This window comes from Convolutriloba macropyga, chromosome 5 (assembly GCF_964194025.1).
Source record: "Convolutriloba macropyga chromosome 5, txConMacr16.3, whole genome shotgun sequence".
Classification (NCBI taxonomy): Eukaryota; Metazoa; Xenacoelomorpha; order Acoela; family Convolutidae; genus Convolutriloba; species Convolutriloba macropyga.
The window spans coordinates 50,417,454-50,438,609 of record NC_134472.1 but is presented as its reverse complement, the minus strand read 5'-3'; the positions used below and the strand labels follow the sequence as shown (position 1 = coordinate 50,438,609).

The window sequence follows — 21,156 nt, the reverse complement described above, 5'->3', positions numbered from 1 at the left end:
TATTCTTTTGCTTTGTACTGAAGCAAAATATATTATTTGGATTGAAAATTTAATGTTGACTAAAATCGAGGCATCACATTAGAAACTTTTAATTTGCGCTCTTCAAGTTTGAATTTTCTGTCAATTTTGATTGAAAAAGTTGGAATCTTTAGAAAAAATCATAGAAATGTTCCGTCACTGAGTTTTACAGATCTGTTCTTCTATTGATTTATTGATTTCACGGGAAGGACAATTAGGCTGCACAAATCCTAGCAAAAACCAGATTAAACGGCGTGAGTTAGAATTTTCCTAAAAACAATTTGGAATTTTCTCTTGACTTGAGAAACCAATTTTCGATATAAAAATTTATTATCTTTTTGTACTTCTTAGAGTACTACTCTCAGAGGATAACAAAGTCTATAGAGTGCTATTAGAGCTGTATACTGTTTTGTTAGAGTACTGAATGAACTTGTATATAGGTGGTCTAATATTCATTAGATGTTTTGGAGCCATATCTCAATTTATAAACAATAGATAGTGTGGCTGTTGATTGATTGCAGCACGACAGGGTGATAAACATCACAAATGAACCGTTAGTTTTTCTCTATTTCTCTGTTTCTCTGCAAAGTCTCTATTTTGGTATCACTTCTCATTGAATTCTTCAAATTATTAGATGCCAAATGTAATTGTGTGCAAAAGAAATTTATCAATCATGCTTTTGCGAATCGATGTCCAAGACTCTCGAACCGTAACCCGAACGCTCCATGCTAACTTGCGCTCTCAAGATGGTCTGATCACGGGTGACTTCAGTTTGGGAACTCGAAACGGAATTTCTGCAACCCATTTGAGTTTTAATTCATGAATTATTCTTCTTTTTTTTTCTCCTGGATAATCTACGTATGAAATTTTACTTAAAGATTCGCTGGGGAAAAAAGAACAATCATTTATAAATGATAGCACTGGGTCGGTGTGGATATAGAAAACGTGGCCATTCCATCAGGAGACCAGCCTGAGAATTCTACAATCGTACGTAGCCTTGGAGATATAATTGCAAACAAATAACAATGAATTTTGTGTTTCAGCGACGATGGAGAAGCGAGAGATCCAGAGTTGCCTGTTGCAGGCTCTTCTGGTCACCTCAGCACCCCAAGAACTCCTAGGAGAAGAAAACGCCCTGAGAAGGAAGTAATCGTAGATGCAGACGACGAAGCAAGGTAAACCTAGTTGTTTTTTCAGTACACTAAGGCAAGGAGCAAGTCATTTTTTGGCTGCGAAGCCGTAAGCTTAGCGGAGCTATATTGCCGTGCTCTTGGGTTTTTTGTCTTTTTTTAAAGATCTGTTCACATTTTTTTCGTTTTTTTTCTCGTCAGTGAGAAGCCAAATTAGAGTGCTGATTTTAATCACGTTGGAGCAGCAAAGGAAAAAGCGAGTGGTTTTGAAGCGCGTTTTTCCCCATTACCTTTAAATAGGAAATGAGAAGTTGGAGTTGAACAATCAAATTTTCAAGTGTTTTCCTGGTTTTGGTAGCTGTTTTCAGCCTTTCTTCTCTTGAGTGCTATTAATGTGATACATATGTGTTCTAATAGTGCCTATAGGCAATTGAGCAATTGATTGAACTCATCGACGGTTAGCTAATGCTATTTCTGTTTTCTTTACCGTGGCACTATTTGATATCATGAAAATTTGTTGAAAAATTGTTTTTCCCGTCGTCTTTTCAGCTAGTACAATTATTACAGTTTCATCGGTGGCTAATAATACATAAATGGATCTTATTAAATGTTTGAGTTTTTGCCGAGTGGTTTTCTCATCAAATACTCTCATTGGGGACAGATCTTATAGTTTGCTGGTGTGAAATTTTTAAATCATTTTAACTGTTTCAGCTCAAAACTGATCCTCTCTGTGACTTTGACTTTCAATCTTTTAGACAAATATTATCGAAATTTTGAGTTTTTCGAGTTTTTGTTGCTCGATTTGTTGTCTCTTAGTCTCAAGAACCACAAAAACTCTTATTGGTGTTCTTATGCTGCGTAATTTTAGTTAACTGATCAGCTCCAACTTTTAGTTAAAATTTTCTTTGACTGAGATATCATTTGGTCTTGAAAGTTTCATTGAATTTGTGAATCTTGCGTTCATTTGCAGTTCCAGTCCTTTTTTCAGCCATTAGAAGTGCTAAAAATTTTTTCAATGGCTCTTAAAGCTCTCTGATATGCTTTCGTTAATGGCTTCGTCTTGTATTTGTAAAAAAAATTTCAGTGTGGCGCCATATTTTTCAAATTTCTGTTTTTTATCTGTTTTCTTCAGTTTTCGCGTTCTTGCTTTGTCTGTCGTTGATTCCAACAAGATTGCTACATTATTTCATTGTTTTCAATAATTGTTGTTATTTTTGAGATTCTGAAGACACTCAGTCTTTGGCGATTCTAACCGTTTTTAGATTATGTGGTTCATTTTTGCGCATATATAGTCAAGGACTTTGTGTAACGCCTTAGCTTGATAATGCTGTTGCTCTCTGTATCTTATGGCCCGCAAGCCAATCTTTCTGTCTCTGTTTCTGACTGTGTTTTCTTGTATATATGTTATATGTAATGTAAAGTAGAAAAAAACGATTAAACAGAGAAAAATAATGTTGTTCCAACAACGGCCATGCCTAATGAGGAGTCACAGAAATTCAAACTGTTTTACTTCAAACCTAGTTCAGAAATTGTTCACTGTGAACGTAAAAAAATCTTCTTCTGAATGTTCACGTCTTGGATTTGGTATGTTGGTTTAAGAAGTACAAAACTGTTGGTATGGTCGGTTTCAAACAACGTGAATTCATTAGAAACAATTACTTAAGCAGTTGATATCTCATGATCATGTCAAAGTTTTGCGTAGATTCAACGAAATGAATCTATCTCATTGATCATCAAGTCCGTTGATATTTGAACTTTAAAGGCAAACAAATATTTACAATCAGTAATTTGTTATAAATGAGCAAAAGAACGAAGTCAATCAAATTTCACAGTTAGTTTTTTTCGAAAAGCTAGGTTTGAAGTTCCCGCGATTAGGAGGCTATCAAATCATTGACTACATTTTAAGCCAAAAACGAGAAGCTCAAAAAAATAAACAAATTCTTATGTTTTAAATTGAACTTTTTTGCTTTTTGACGAGTCAAAGAAACAGAATAACATAGCTGGCAGATTGCCAGAAAATAGCCGCAATAGCTTTGTAGATCTGCAGTCTCAAAAAAAAAACAGTAAAAAAGAAGACCAAAAAAATTCGTCTTTTCATTGAAGGCTGATATGTTATATTTTGATTAAAAATCTGTGTAAGTTTTTGCTGCCTCTATTAGTTGCTCTCTAATAACTTTCATTTAGAATGACACACACCCATTTGACCTTATCTCTTCGAATTAATGTAAATAAAAGGCAATTTCAAAGTGAGGAAGTCATTTTTTGAGAAAGAGGTAAATCAAGTGTGACCAAAAGTTAAATCACGCAAATGAATAAAAAACTCGCTCCACTAAGAGCGAAAAACGACGTCACGCACGCACTTCCGTTGAAATTGCATGAACGAATGAACAAAAAGCAGATTTGAAGTGGTTGGAACGTCATATGTGACGTCATAAAAAAAACATAGCAGGACAAGTCCTGACGTACAATTCAAAGAATTTTCATTGACAAAACAAAAAAACTAGAACTGGAATGCACTATGAATGTATTGGAAAAACCATTTGGAAAAAAATCCGATCCAAAAAATCAAAAAAACAGTAAAAATCAAAGTGAAATTGCCCCATGTGAACAAAAACCACTAGCGAGAAAGCGAATTTTTGTTCAAACACCGTTTTCTCACTCTACTTTACAATGAGAGTGAAAAAAATTTCACGCCGCAAAACCACTCGCTGTTTCGCTCCACTTCCTGTTTCGGCGTGACCAAAATCACCACTCCAATTTGACTTCAAAAATCATAAAAATGTGTGAACAGATCTTAGCCGGAAGATGAGAAAAAACATAGCCGGAAAATGTGAAAAAACATAGCCGGAAGATTTCTGGAATCGACTCGAAGTGAATATCCAATTAAACGCCATCCAACTACTTATCTCACAAAACCTGCCTACATTTATTTATGGTTATCTTGAAACAGAACCATAAAACGAAAAAGTAGAAACAGGAAAATCAAATCTGTTAAAAATGATTAAAAAAATCGGATTAAATTTTGTCATAAATTGAGATCCCAAAATAACTATTTCTGTCCAAATTATTTCACCAAAACAACAAGTTTCTACTGAAACCTTTTAAAAGAATTCTTTAAGGGTACTTGAAGCCAAATCATGACAAAATAAGCTCTTACAAACAACTTGATCTAAAAAACTGGGAAAAGTTATAATTTCTTTAATATTAAAAAAGCACAAAATCCAAAGACAAAATCCCTTCAGGTAAAATGGCATCCAGATTCTCGCAGAACAATATGCGAGTCATAGTTGGTCTAGAAACTCGTCTAAAAACGGGAAAAAAACGAAAAACTGCAAAAAAAGATATATAGGTTCGCTATTTCTCAACAAAAAAATGCTTCACATCCACAAAACTGTAACCAATTGTTATCTATAAAATGCACAAGTCATAGGTGTCTTTTCAATAGACATTTGAGGCTGTAAAACAAAACAATCGTCAAAAAATCGCAAAAATTAGCCCAAAAATCAGCAAAATACATGAAAAACATCCGAATTAGCATAAAATCCATATAAATTTTCAGAAACCTTCAAACCACTGCCGAATCCACTCTAAAAATAAAACGAAATCATAACAAAATCTCAACCAAAAAATGAAAAAAAAACTGCTTCAAAACTCCGCACGTGAACAAAAAATCTCGCTCGCTTAAAATTTTTTTTTACACCTCAATTTCTCACTCTCTAGAAAACAACGATATAAACAAAAGGCACTCTCTTTTCGCTCCGCTTTTCACTTTTGTTCAGCACACAAATCACTCCAAATTTTTTCACGTGTTTCATTTCCCGTTTCAAAATTCACTCCAATAAAATTGATTTAAAAAAAAAGGACTTCTCCAATACTCCTCTTCGAGTCGTAAAACGACAGCGCCCCAATACAATTCAAATTCTTTGAATTGTAACAAAACCAAGAGAAGTGCAATAATAGCCACAGCTATCGCTGTGCAGCTATTTATAACGAATCTTCGGGACGCATACACCGACGAAACCATTATATGTTTGAAACCAAACAGCGAATCTACGAAACCGAACATACAGACGATTCTCTTAATATTAAAATTATAAATAAGCTTCAAATTAATTGTTGAAGTTGTTTGTTGTGTCCCACCAAGTAATGCTAAAAAACAGAAAACATCGAATCGCATATCCACTACGCTAGAACTGTGCACGTGAATAACATCAAACTTAAGGTGCGACTCAGCAAAATTAGAGAAATCTTTGAAAATATAAAATTTTAGTCAAAAAAACCCACTGCATTCTGAAATCACAAAATAGTTAGACTCAATATAATCAGATAGCTGATCAGAACTTCCTATTATTGAGAGAAGTCTACAAAAAACAACAAGTTTTCTCAGATCACTAAAATTTCAATAATGATTTAGGCAATAATCAAACTCAACACATCATAATGAAAGAACTGAAATTTAGCAAATTCGCTTCAGTAAGACTCGGCGATAATTTTTCCTTAATCAGATTAATTAACACTCAAAAACCGATTCAGAAAATTCGCCTATGCTTCTTTAGACTGCTTATTGCACTTGTTAACAATCAGTAAAAAAGATAAGAAATTGGGGAAAACAGATACTGTCAAATCATAAAAACTTTACACAACAAGCGTCAATTCAATATCAATTTTTCAATTAACATTACCAAATGATTTGATTACATCGACTTTAATAGATGGAATTAAAGCGCAGCAACAATATCGACAAAAACAAATGGAACCTGAAAATTGCTATGAAAACAATTAATTTCAATTATCAAACCCGAACATATAATCAGACCGCAATATAATCAGATAGTTGATCGCAACTTCTTATTTTTGAGACATGTCTACAAAAAAAACAACAGGTTTTGCACATCACTAAAATTTCAATCAGATTAAAAAACCACTTGGGCGATAATCAAACTTAATGCACCAATAAAAAACCACTAAAATTCAACATAAACAACAATACAGAATCGATATATCTATCAAAATTCTTTTGACATTTGTAAAACCCGGATCTTAAGCGACAAGCTATCACATGAACACATTCAGAAACTGCACCTATGCCTCGTTCGACTGCCCATCGCACTTCTTAACAATCATTCAGAGTTATAAGACATTGGGGAAAAACAAATATTGTCAAGTCATAAAACAAGCGTCAGAACAAGCGTCAATTCGATACAAGTTAAAGCAAATTTTTGATTAGAATTTACTACATTATTTGATTACATAGACTTTAACAGATGGAATTAAAGCGCGAGGCAACAACAATATCGCCAAAAAGCGGAACCTAAAGGTCATTTTTATTTCCATGAAAAGAATTAATCTCATTATCAAAAAAAATTTTAACGGTGATCTGCAAACAAAAAGGGCTAGCTTGGGAAATTGTAGCAATTAATGAGATATTTGATTGTCCATACGGTGATAAAACTACAGAAAAAAAAACAACCTTTTATTCAAAACAACTTTTTCACTAAAATTTTACGAAAACAAACTAATCAATACCACAAGAAGTCAACAGATACAGGTTCACTTAAATAAAATAAATGAAAATCTCTGCTTTGACACACAGTAACAACACAACATAAAGAAAAAAGTAAAGAGCAAAGTTGGAGAAATTTAATAATTTTGTTGGAAACAAGTAGCGTCAAAGTAAAATAACTCTAATTGCCCACGCACCAATTCAGACAATATGTTTGATCAATGAAATAATGGCATCTTGGTTTTCACTCTGAGAATAAAAGCAAAACAGAAGTCAAACGGCTACACGTGAAAATGAAATCTTTCTAAAACTGACGAAGTTGGATTCTAATCCAAATGTGTTTAATTTTAAAACATTACGATAAGACCAATAACAGTTCGATTATTGCTTCACGGCTACAAAGCACCAAAATTTTCTATATATGTATTACCATAATGGAGCCCAAATTAACATAACCTGACAAAAAATTACCGTAAATGTGAACAAATCGAATGTGAAAATTCAAATTATCACAAAACTTTTTAACTTCGACAACTGCTCGTAAGCGATAAATTTTTCAATACGTGCATTAGTTCTGTACGCAGCACTGAACGGGATTTCCCGAATCGCAATTCTCTAGGATAAACATTTCGATCGGGCATATTTGACTGAACAGAAAAAAACTTAATTGAGCATATAGTCCCCCCGAACATAGACACCGCAATATAATCAGATAGTTGATCGCAACCTCTTATTTTCGAGACATGTCTACAAAAAAACAACAGGTTTTGCACATCACTAAAATTTCAATCAGAACTTGGGCGATAATCAAACTTAATGCACCAATAAAAAACCACTAAAACTCAACATAAACAACAATACAGAATCGATATATCTATCAAAATGCTTTTGACATTTGTAAAACCTGGATCCTAAGCAACAAGCTATCAGATGAACACATTCAGAAACTGCACCTATGCCTCGTTTGACTGCCCATCGCACTTCTTAACAATCATTCAGAGTTATAAGACATTGGGGAAAAACAAATATTGTCAAGTCATAAAACAAGCGTCAGAACAAGCGTGAATTCGATATAATTTAAAGCAATAATTTGATTAGAATTTACTACATTATTTGATTACATAGACTTTAACAGATGGATTTAAAGCGCGAGGCAACAACAACATCGACAAAAAAAACGGAACCTAAAGGTCATTTTTATTTCCATGAAAAGAATTAATCTCATTGTCAAAAAAATTTTTAACGGTGATCTGCAAACAAAAAGGGCTAGCTTGGGAAATTGTATCAATTAATGAGATATTTGATTGTCCATACGTTGATAAAACTACAGAAAAAAAACAACCTTTTAATCAAAACAACTTTTTCACTTGAATTTTACGAAAACAAACTAATCAATACCATAAGATGTCAACAGATACAGGTTCACTTACATCAAATTAATGAAAATCTCTGCTTTGACACAAAGTAACAACACAACCTAAAGAACAAGTAAAGATCAAAATTGGAGAAATTTAATAATTTTGTTGGAAACAAGTAGCATCAAAGTAAAATATCTCTAATTGCCCACGCACCAATTCAGACAATATGTTTGATCAATGAAATACTGGCATCTTGGTTTTCACTCTGAGAATAAATGCAAGACAGAAGTCAAACGGCTACACGTGAAAATGAAATCTTTCTAAAACTGACGAAGTTGGATTCTAATCCAAATGTGTTTAATTTTAAAACATTACGATAAGACCAATAACAGTTCGATTATTGCTTCACGGCTACAAAGCACCAAAATTTTCTATATATATTAACATAATGGAGCCCAAATTAACATAACTTGACAAAAAATTACCATAAATGTGAACAAAACGAATGTGAAAATTCAAATTATCACAAAACTTTTTAACTTCGACAACTGCTCGTAAGCGATAAATTTTTCAATACGTGCATTAGTTCTGTACGCAGCACTGAACGGGATTTCCCGAATCGCAATTCTCTAGGATAAACATTTCGATCGGGCATATTTGACTGAACAGAAAAAAACTTAATTGAGCATATAGTCCCCCCGAACATAGACACCGCAATATAATCAGATAGTTGATCGCAACCTCTTATTTTCGAGACATGTCTACAAAAAAACAACAGGTTTTGCACATCACTAAAATTTCAATCAGAACTTGGGCGATAATCAAACTTAATGCACCAATAAAAAACCACTAAAACTCAACATAAACAACAATACAGAATCGATATATCTATCAAAATGCTTTTGACATTTGTAAAACCTGGATCCTAAGCAACAAGCTATCAGATGAACACATTCAGAAACTGCACCTATGCCTCGTTTGACTGCCCATCGCACTTCTTAACAATCATTCAGAGTTATAAGACATTGGGGAAAAACAAATATTGTCAAGTCATAAAACAAGCGTCAGAACAAGCGTGAATTCGATATAATTTAAAGCAATAATTTGATTAGAATTTACTACATTATTTGATTACATAGACTTTAACAGATGGATTTAAAGCGCGAGGCAACAACAACATCGACAAAAAAACGGAACCTAAAGGTCATTTTTAGTTCCATGAAAAGAATTAATCTCATTATCAAAAAAATTTTTAACGGTGATCTGCAAACAAAAAGGGCTAGCTTGGGAAATTGTATCAATTAATGAGATATTTGATTGTCCATACGTTGATAAAACTACAGAAAAAAAACAACCTTTTAATCAAAACAACTTTTTCACTTGAATTTTACGAAAACAAACTAATCAATACCATAAGATGTCAACAGATACAGGTTCACTTACATCAAATTAATGAAAATCTCTGCTTTGACACAAAGTAACAACACAACCTAAAGAACAAGTAAAGATCAAAATTGGAGAAATTTAATAATTTTGTTGGAAACAAGTAGCATCAAAGTAAAATATCTCTAATTGCCCACGCACCAATTCAGACAATATGTTTGATCAATGAAATACTGGCATCTTGGTTTTCACTCTGAGAATAAATGCAAGACAGAAGTCAAACGGCTACACGTGAAAATGAAATCTTTCTAAAACTGACGAAGTTGGATTCTAATCCAAATGTGTTTAATTTTAAAACATTACGATAAGACCAATAACAGTTCGATTATTGCTTCACGGCTACAAAGCACCAAAATTTTCTATATATATTAACATAATGGAGCCCAAATTAACATAACTTGACAAAAAATTACCATAAATGTGAACAAAACGAATGTGAAAAATCAAATTATCACAAAACTTTTTAACTTCGACAACTGCTTGTAAGCGATAAATTTTTCAATACGTGCATTAGTTCTGTACGCAGCACTGAACGGGATTTCCCGAATCGCAATTCTCTTGGATAAACATTTCGATCGGCCATATTTGACTGAACAGAAAAAAACTTAATTGAGCATATAGTCCCCCCGAACATAGAGACAGCAATATAATCAGATAGTTGATCGCAACTTCTTATTTTCGAGACATGTCTACAAAAAAACAACAGGTTTTGCACATCACTAAAATTTCAATCAGAACTTGGGCAATAATCAAACTTAATGCACCAATAAAAAACCACTAAAATTCAACATAAACAACAATACAGAATCGATATATCTATCAAAATGCTTTTGACATTTGTAAAACCTGGATCCTAAGCAACAAGCTATCAGATGAACACATTCAGAAACTGCACCTATGCCTCGTTTGACTGCCCATCGCACTTCTTAACAATCATTCAGAGTTATAAGACATTGGGGAAAAACAAATATTGTCAAGTCATAAAACAAGCGTCAGAACAAGCGTCAATTCGATATAATTTAAAGCAATATTTTGCTTAGAATTTACTACATTATTTGATTAAATAGACTTTAACAGATGGAATTAAAGCACGAGGCAACAACAACATCGACAAAAAAACGGAACCTAAAGGTCATTTTTATTTCCATGAAAAGAATTAATCTCATTGTCAAAAAAAATTTTAACGGTGATCTGCAAACAAAAAGGGCTAGCTTGGGAAATTGTATCAATTAATGAGATATTTGATTGTCCATACGTTGATAAAACTACAGAAAAAAAACAACCTTTTAATCAAAACAACTTTTTCACCAAAATTTTACGAAAACAAACTAATCAATACCATAAGATGTCAACAGATACAGGTTCACTTACATCAAATTAATGAAAATCTCTGCTTTGACACAAAGTAACAACACAACCTAAAGAACAAGTAAAGATCAAAATTGGAGAAATTTAATAATTTTGTTGGAAACAAGTAGCATCAAAGTAAAATATCTCTAATTGCCCACGCACCAATTCAGACAATATGTTTGATCAATGAAATACTGGCATCTTGGTTTTCACTCTGAGAATAAATGCAAAACAGAAGTCAAACGGCTACACGTGAAAATGAAATCTTTCTAAAACTGACGAAGTTGGATTCTAATCCAAATGTGTTTAATTTTAAAACATTACGATAAGACCAATAACAGTTCGATTATTGCTTCACGGCTACAAAGCACCAAAATTTTCTATATATATTAACATAATGGAGCCCAAATTAACATAACTTGACAAAAAATTACCATAAATGCGAACAAATCGAATGTGAAAAGTCAAATTATCACAAAACTTTTTAACTTCGACAACTGCTTGTAAGCGATAAATTTTTCAATACGTGCATTAGTTCTGTACGCAGCACTGAACGGGATTTCACGATTCGTAATTCTCTTGGATAAACATTTCGATCGGCCATATTTGACTGAACAGAAAAAAACTTAATTGAGCATATAGTCCCCCCGAACATAGAGACCGCAATATAATCAAATAGTTGATCGCAACTTCTTATTTTTGAGACATGTCTACAAAAAAACAACAGGTTTTGCACATCACTAAAATTTCAATCAGAACTTGGGCGATAATCAAACTTAATGCACCAATAAAAAACCACTAAAATTCAACATAAACAACAATACAGAATTGATATATCTATCAAAATTCTTTTGACATTTGTAAAACCTGGATCCTAAGCAACAAGCTATCAGATGAACACATTCAGAAACTGCACCTATGCCTCGTTTGACTGCCCATCGCACTTCTTAACAATCATTCAGAGTTATAAGACATTGGGGAAAAACAAATATTGTCAAGTCATAAAACAAGCGTCAGAACAAGCGTCAATTCGATATAATTCAAAGCAAATTTTTTATTAGAATTTACTACATTATTTGATTACATAGACTTTAACAGATGGAATTAAAGCGCGAGGCAACAACAACATCGACAAAAAAACGGAACCTAAAGGTCATTTTTAGTTCCATGAAAAGAATTAATCTCATTATCAAAAAAATTTTTAACGGTGATCTGCAAACAAAAAGGGCTAGCTTGGGAAATTGTATCAATTAATGAGATATTTGATTGTCCATACGTTGATAAAACTACAGAAAAAAAACAACCTTTTAATCAAAACAACTTTTTCACCAAAATTTTACGAAAACAAACTAATCAATACCATAAGATGTCAACAGATACAGGTTCACTTACATCAAATTAATGAAAATCTCTGCTTTGACACAAAGTAACAACACAACCTAAAGAACAAGTAAAGATCAAAATTGGAGAAATTTAATAATTTTGTTGGAAACAAGTAGCATCAAAGTAAAATATCTCTAATTGCCCACGCACCAATTCAGACAATATGTTTGATCAATGAAATACTGGCATCTTGGTTTTCACTCTGAGAATAAATGCAAAACAGAAGTCAAACGGCTACACGTGAAAATGAAATCTTTCTAAAACTGACGAAGTTGGATTCTAATCCAAATGTGTTTAATTTTAAAACATTACGATAAGACCAATAACAGTTCGATTATTGCTTCACGGCTACAAAGCACCAAAATTTTCTATATATATTAACATAATGGAGCCCAAATTAACATAACTTGACAAAAAATTACCATAAATGTGAACAAACCGTATGTGAAAAGTCAAATTATCACAAAACTTTTTAACTTCGACAACTGCTCGTAAGCGATAAATTTTTCAATACGTGCATTAGTTCTGTACGCAGCACTGAACGGGATTTCACGAATCGCAATTCTCTTGGATAAACATTTCGATCGGCCATATTTGACTGAACAGAAAAAAACTTAATTGAGCATATAGTCCCCCCGAACATAGAGACCGCAATATAATCAGATAGTTGATCGCAACTTCTTAGTTTTGAGACATGTCTACAAAAAAACAACAGGTTTTGCACATCACTAAAATTTCAATCAGAACTTGGGCGATAATCAAACTTAATGCACCAATAAAAAACCACTAAAATTCAACATAAACACCCCCCCCCCCCCCCCCCCCCCCCCCCAGATTTGCAAAGCTATTTAGTTAAAAATTTTGAAAACATGTTTGTTTTTTTTTGAATTTTGAGAAATCTTTGTTTTACTGCCGTCTAGCTGTTACTGGGCCAAGGTGTGAGCAATAAAAACTCTTCAAAATGTACAAAATGCGCTGAACGCGGTGATTTTTGTTAGACATGCAGTGAATTGATTTTATTGCCACTTATCCGTTGAAAAAATAATAATTGGCCGAAATTCTGCACAAGTCTTATAACACTTAACAACTATGTTTAATACATTTAGTACATCAATTTAGTACTACTAACTCATCCTGTGTTATAGTGCGCTGACGGATTATGCGGGGGCAGTAGCCCCAGAAAAGGAGCAGCTGGCCAGCACCACCAAAACACAACCAAAGTCAGACTTCGATAAAGAATCAACAGAATCCAAAACTTCGGGGTATGAACAAAATTTTTTCTTTCAAAAAAATATTGAAAAATGAGTCATATAATGAAAATTAAACCAAGAATTACGTTACAAAATGTACAGCAGTTTTGTGGAGTATGCTTTCGTAGTTGCCACTGTTTTCCAGAATAAATTTTAACAACTTGTAGTTGAGTGAAAAAATATACTTAACTGGTAAAAAAATTCAATAAATCCGTAGTTTTACTAATTGATAACAGCGTGGTTTTTCACAATCCAAGAATTGGATTGTATTGGTGCTCTGTCTTTTTTTATTACGACTCGAAGAGGAGTATTGGAGAAGTCCTTTTTTTAATCAATTTTTTGGAGTGAATTTTGAAGCGGGAAATGAAACACGTGAAAAAATTTGGAGTGATTTTATTGCTGAACAAAATGAAGAGTGAAGCGAAAAGAGAGTGGATTTTTGTTCATATCGCTGTTTTCTAGAGAGCGAGAAATTGAGGTGTGAAAAAAAATTCGGTAAGCGAGCGAAATTTTTTGTTCATGTGCGGCATTTAAAAGCAGTTCATTTCTCTTTTTATTGGTTAAGAGGTTTGGTAATGATTTGCTTTTAATTTTAGGCTGGGTTTAGTAGTGGTTTGAAGGTTTCTGAAAACTTATAATATAAATTTTATGCTAATTCGGATTATTTTCATGTATTTTGCTGATTTTTGGTCTAATTTTCAACGATTTTTTTACCATTATTTCGTTTTACTGCCTCAAGAGGGTATTTAAGATACCGCTATTACTTGAGCGATTTTAAGTTAACACGTGGTTACAGTTTTGTGGATATGAAGCATTTTTTTTTGTTGAGAATTATGACGAAAAATGTCGAAAATTGGAACTAATTCTCTTAATTTCTTGCAGTTTTTCGGTTTTTTTCTGTTCTTTAGACAAGTTTCTCAACCGATTTTGACTTGCCTATTGTGTTGCGAGCATTCGCGTACCCCATTAGCTGAAAAGAATTTTAGTTTAGATTTATGTGCTTTTGTAATTTTAAAAAATATTAACTTTTTTCAGTTTTTTAGTCCAAGTTGTGTAAGAGCTTTTTTTTCATGATTTGGATTCAAGTATTTTTAAAACATCTCAAAATTGGTTTTAGTAATTACTAGTTGTATTGATGATATAATTTTGGCGGAGATAGTTTTTTGGGGTATCAATTTATGACAGAATCTGATCAGATTATTTTTATTTTAATAGATTTTATATTTTTTAATATTTTTATGCTTTTATTTCAAGATAATCGTAAGTTATTGGAGGCACGTTTTGTCTGATGAGTAGTTGAATTGCATTTAAGTGGATTTTCACTTCGAGTTGTTTCTGGAATTCTTGCGGCTATGTTTTTATTTTTGTAAGATGTTTTCAACTTTTTTCATGACTTTGAGCTTTCAAAACGGGATAAACAGGTAACGGTCAGCAAGCATCGAGTTTCATTAGAAACCCGTAGCTTCATTCAGTAGTCCGTCAAGCACTTAGAGTGATGAAACTACTGGGAAGGCCGTAATTCAAGGTTAAAAGGTCATTTTTAGGAGTTTTTGAGCCCAAAAGAATGCAATCGTCATTTTTTGGATTTTTTGTTGGATCAGCCGAAAATTGAGGTTTGTAAAAGTCGGTAAACGTCTTTTGCAAGACGAAATTACTTTTTATGACCATTTTAAGAGCTATATTTTTTGCTAATCTAAACATAAACTCGATAATTTAAACTAATTTTTAACATTTTTTTCAAGTTTAATGACAATTTCTGGCGTTTTTGAGTTGTTTCAGACGTTGAAGTCAAGAAACCTCCTCTGGCGCTAAATAATAAGTTGTTTCATTGTTTCGAGTGGTTAAGGAATGGTTTTCAAAATTTTTACTTTGCAAATTTTGACAATTTTTTTGATAAAAATTGCAGTTGTTTATCAAAGTTTCTAACATTTCTTGTCATTATTCAAGTTTTCCAGCCCCAGTGGCAAAAAACCTCACCTAGCGTTTGCTAATAGTTTAATTTGATGAAAAAATTTTACTGGCCTTGGAATGGTTTTGATGGTTTATTGAAAATATTTTCATATCACAAATTTTACCAATTTTTTTTTTACTAAACTTGCTATTTTTTACAAATTTTAATTTTTTTGTGATTTTTAGAATTCTTTAACATAAACGGTGAACGAATCTCCTCTAATTCTTGATATAAAGTTACTGCATAGTTGCTGGTGCTATAGGTAATGTATTTCAAGATATTAATTTTACAAGTTGTATCGATTTTCAAATTTATATTTTTTTAAATTTCTGAATTTTTTTTATTTTTCCTCAGTGACCAGGGAACCTCCTTTAGATTTTGCTAGTATGTTACTGCGGAATTTCTAGTAGCAATAAAATAGTTTTCAGTTTTTTTGATATTGCAATTGTAAGCAATTTTTTTAATTTAAAATTTCTGATTGTTTAAACTTTCTTAAACTTCTTGCCATTTTCTGAGTTTTGCGATCTGCACTGGCCAACGAAATATTAAATGTTGTCGACCGGTTACAAAAGAGAACTCCAGAAGACAATAAAAATGCTTTCGAACATTTTCCAGCTATATTTCAGTATGTTTTCAATTCACACTATTCAATATTTTGAAGCATTTGTCATGTTTCTCAAGTTTATTTACCTATTGTGGCAAATTGATCTGTTCCAAGGTTTTTGCGTGAGTTAATGAGTTTATTGAATTGTATCATATGTATGTCCTTCCGGTTAAAAGCTTCAAAAGTTTTATCAATAATTTTTTTTTATTTAGTTCGTTTCATTCTTTTACTTTCTCAACTTTTTAGGTTGTCTTTTTGGCTGGGATTGTTTAATTGATCTGCTGGTCAAATACATTAGGTCTGTTTTTCTTTCAGTTCATCGGATTGGTTTTCAGGACTCTTCCAGCTATGTTTTTTTAATTCGTCGTCTCCATCGATGATTCTTACGACCTGACTTCTTGGAATTGACTTTTTCAATGACTTCAATGACTTCTACTGCTTTGCTATTAAACTTTGTGTACGCGACGTTACTCCTGCTTTTGGGCTAATTGCGTGACTTACCTCAATCAAAAAAGTGACTTCTGAACTCACTTATGAAGCCTTAAACTCTATGAACTTTTACTAGTTAAAGATTAATAGTGTGCATCTAAGTGAATCTTATATGCCCTAACTCTTGGGTATTAGTCTTGAGTTTTTGATTTGAAATATCAATTTTGAAAAAGCTTTTTTAGAATTTTTTTTCCTTTAGACCATATTTGTCATATAATTGACAGTCCGAATGTAACACAGAGAGTCTAGTGGTCTATTAAAGGACGGTTGGTCGATCGTCTATCTTATTTCTTATGTTGTTTCACTTCATGGAAGGTCACAGGCGTCTATCGCGGCTATTTTCCGGCAATATGCTGGCTATGTTTTCTGTTTAAGAAAAAAGTGCAAGGTTAAAAGTGCATGCTTACTTTTATCTTGGCTGCTAAAAACGTCCAAAAAAGCTCATTGGTTCTCATGGAACCCCGGTTGAGGTCACAGACCGATATGTTCAAACCTAATAGAACGCACCAGTGGGGCGTAATGCGTTCAAAATTACACTGTCTGGGAACTGTAATCTTCGCCGAGAAAGTCTTGACAGGTTACTCTGAACTCACCATAAACTAGGAACAGGCATAACTGAACGCAAGATAGTTGGTACATAGGTAACTTTGAACAAACGATAGTCTAGAAACAGACAATGAATTGAACGCACGAAAGTCTGGACAAGAGCGAAGAGAAATTTTGTTCTGCATTTTGATCATAGTCCTTAATGATGGCGCTTACATAGTTGCTTATGTCCAAATTTTTGCGGTTTGAGTTATTTGTTCAAACCTCCTTCCAAACCGCCAGACGAAGATAAATTACCGCCTGGAGAAGGAAGATGCACTAAAGATGAAGACCAGAGGATTCCATGATTCCTTATGTCCATATTTTTATAACCTTTTTCAGTAACGTGAGGCGCTTGAATACCTCAATAGCATAGGCAACACTTTTACACTTTTGCTACATTGTTGATGTTAACCTAACGTAGGTGAACATAAATGAACTTCTAAAAGACTAAGACCATTTTTTTTTCAATTTCATTCAATATGGCTGATATGAACATAAGCAAGTAACTTCATATCAAATACTTAAAGCAACACAAATTAAAAGGCGAGTGAGTGAGAGAACGTGAGAGCAAAAGGAGGTTAAGCAATGAAAAATCTAGATGCCAAAAGCACATGTCTACCGTCTTGCACCAAGTATTGAACCAAGTCAAGCTACACCAATTATTTTTGTGTTAAACTCCATTTACAGTAAGAATACTCCATAACAAATTTGGTTCACATTGAGAAACTCCTTGGCCCACCGAAAACCCATTTATTGTCAAAAAGTATGGTAGCAAAAACGTCTCAAATTCAATATGATAAAATTATATTTTTTCCAAGGCAAGCTAGACTAATTGTTTCTTTTCAGATTCCATTTACTCGGGGAGTAGTCCATATCCAGTTTTTAGTTTCTTTTGCAATTTGAAAAACTCCTGGACCCGATGATAATCGATTATGTTTTAAAAAGTATAACTTTACAGAGATAATATATACAAAAACTACCAAAATTTCAAATGAATCTATTCAGGAACGCACGAATATATGTTTTAAACACGCGAATGTCTGTACATAGATAATTGTTGAACAAGCGATAATTTTTAACCGCCGAAACGCTCAATAATGGAGCGCTCGAATTTTGATTTGGAACTCCTGAAAGTCTTGACATGGGCTCTGTTGAATTCACGATGTCTGGACATAAATAATTTCCGTCTTGGCTGGTCTGAGCATACACATGTTTTGTCTTGGACGGTCTGAGCATATCAGGTCTGAGACCGCAGCCTGACTAAATACCCTTTGTTTGCAGGTCGAAGAAGACAAAAGGCAATTTGAGCTGCAAACATTTGATTGAAGCCGTCTTGTTCTCGCAGATTTTACTGTCATTGTTATAATCTCTCTTATTTGAATGGGTTTCAGAAAATGGGATCAAGGTTTGAATGCTCTCCAGATTCTCAATAGACCAACCAGGGCCGTGAACAGGAAGGAACCGGATATGCAACAGGGTGTTGGCGATTTGATTAATATGAGACTGAAGAAACAGGTATTTGAATTAGAATCATATCTTACAATATTGAATCACATTTCAATTGGTTCTAGATTTGAAGTTTCTCGCCAGGATTGTCTTCATTTCTGGATACAATTCTCAATAAAAAAATCTTGGTTCGTTCCTGGTATAAATCGAAGGAAATCATAAATGATTGTCGTAGTGTACGTTTGTAGTGAATTCACGCTCAGGTTTAAACTTAAAATTAAACCTCGGTGACAGGAAAATCTCTCTAAATTCTCTATGTTAATACTATGGCTTAGCTCAAATGACGGCTGGAGCAACCTGGAAATATCAACTTTCGCAAAAACAAACATATCAAATACGAGGCTGGTTGAGGTAGGGATATCCATAGAGATATCAAGTATGTCCGGAAGTTGCTCCAGACTTTTATCTCCAGACTTTTATTTATTCATGAGCAGATTTTCATGAGTTCGCCAGACTTTCGATCGTTTCATCGGATTTTCTTTCCTTCATGTTTAGAATTTGGAGCCTCCATCCCTATGCTGTTTATCCATTTCGATCTACAAAACCCATATTTTTCACGAGTTGACATCAATGTATTATCAGTTTTTAATTGCTCTCGATAGAAGTTTGAGGCAATTATTGTGAACGACTGTCTTTTTTCTTTTTTATGCAAAATTTTTGCTTTCTTCTAGAACATTCTTTTGATTTCATTTTTTCAGTGACTTTTTCACACTTGACTTCCTAAATTTTTGCTTATTTCAGTTGCCCTTATTTAAGGAGTTAAGTCTGCGAAGGAAAATTAATAGTCATTGTAAGCTGTAAAATTATACGGGGCACTTAGCCGAGTGGGGCAGATAGCTGATGCAGGAGGGCGTGTGTTCAAATCCCTATCTACTCACACTTTTTTGCACGCATAAAATGTTTTTCTTTGTTACAGAGCCCTCAGAATTAAATTGCCCCGCAGTAGTTCGAGACCCCTTTCTCCGACGCTAGTCGCTTTATATTTAGTTTTGCTTTAAATACTATTAACCAATGTGTTTTTGCATCAAATTTTTTGGAATTCAAAGAAACTTCTCATACACTTTTTCTTCTCAACTTTTTCGGTGGGCTTCCTCTTCTCCAGGGATTTGCAAAGATCACATTTTTTACTTAGATCCTCTTCAAATCTACAGCCTAAGAAAGTATCTTTCCCGTCAATTGAATGCGCGAAAGCCTGGACGTGATTAAACGGATGTCTAATTATAAACGTTTAAGAACTTTCTTCTATTTTTTAATCTTGAATTTGAATGAACGACGCCCTTTTGAGCGCTCATTTCCCGTCTGGTCTTTGTTCATTCCAAATATGCTTTACTATTTTTAAACCCAGAAATAATAAAAAATTAAGTTGAGTCAATAATTACTTTTTAGTCATTTGTATCTTCTTTATCTTGTTGCCTCAATCGTAGTAAAAAAGTATGATAAACATGGTTCTTCGCAAAATATGTATTTCAAAGAAGAATTTCTCCATTTACAACTTCTTAAAAGTTTAAATATTAAATATAACAACGAAACTCGGTAATGTGCGATCGCACTTAAGGTTCTGACCCCGCCCATCCACAATTTTGTCATAATTGTCTACCAAATGAGGAACAGATAGACAACCGCAAAAGTTCATGTGTTTTTCAAAAAAAATGGTGGATGATCGAAATGATAGCCTCCAAAGCAAATAACTCAGTGCAGAAAAATTGAAGCATTAGATTGATGAGATATGCCAATATTAAGAAAGCGAGTCAAGACGAACAGCAAAACCAAACCACAACAACAAACCATTACATCAAAAAAATTTTGTCCTTTTTGAAAAACAAAAACTTAATAACAAAGTCAAAATATCGTCAGATAAAATTGAAACTAAACAAAAACATTGTAATTCAACAGAAGATATTTGAGACCAGTCCACAATAAGGCTTGGTAACAATTAGACAATAAAGAACAAAAACAGTAAAATTGAAAAACTCGCTTTGATTTTTTTTAAAACAATTAATTTCAAAGTAATGAAAACCATTAGAATTCAACTAAAATATTCCATAGGTTTACGCATACCAGTGATTCTAAAGACGGGATTTAAGAACTGTCGGTATTCAATTTTTTTGCGGATACAAAAAAAAACAACAAATAGGCAACAAACAAAAAATCAGTGAAATTTTGCCAGAAAACGCTTTCGAAGCCGTAAAGCCATACTTTGGCCCTCAAAATATGTTCGATTGCACTTTATTCGAACACAAATTTTTTATTTGTGAACTGTTGTTAATTAAATCAGGTAACAAGTAGATAAGATGAAAAAAAGGCAAAATTAATTAATACGTATTTCTTTTGGAAAAAAGATTATTTCCAAAGATGTGAAAGCCATTACTTACAAAATGAAATAATTAATTAGATTCGTTTATTCTTCCAATGGAAGCCCTTAAGATCTGCAATTATTCAAAACGTTTCCTACGTCTACAAAAAGAACGTAAAAAATGACAAATTCAAAAATTAAATTACTTTTTTTTGTGAAAAACATGCGTCGAAGCCAGTAAAATCATAACGAGTTCTTAAAAAACATTAGATTTTGTGACACTAATCCCT

The 21,156-nt window shown here is 33.1% G+C and overlaps 1 protein-coding gene across 1 annotated transcript in view; it reads left to right on the top strand.

Annotated features, from left to right (window-relative positions):
- LOC142340404 (uncharacterized) overlaps positions 1-21,156 on the top strand; it is a 141,283-nt gene that overhangs the window by 103,866 nt on the left and 16,261 nt on the right. Inside the window, exons 26-29 of the mRNA XM_075390982.1 lie at positions 540-571; positions 1,062-1,193; positions 13,331-13,447; positions 18,459-18,582. Of these exons, the coding sequence (XP_075247097.1) occupies positions 540-571; positions 1,062-1,193; positions 13,331-13,447; positions 18,459-18,582 (405 nt within the window). The remainder of the gene's footprint in view (positions 1-539; positions 572-1,061; positions 1,194-13,330; positions 13,448-18,458; positions 18,583-21,156) is intronic.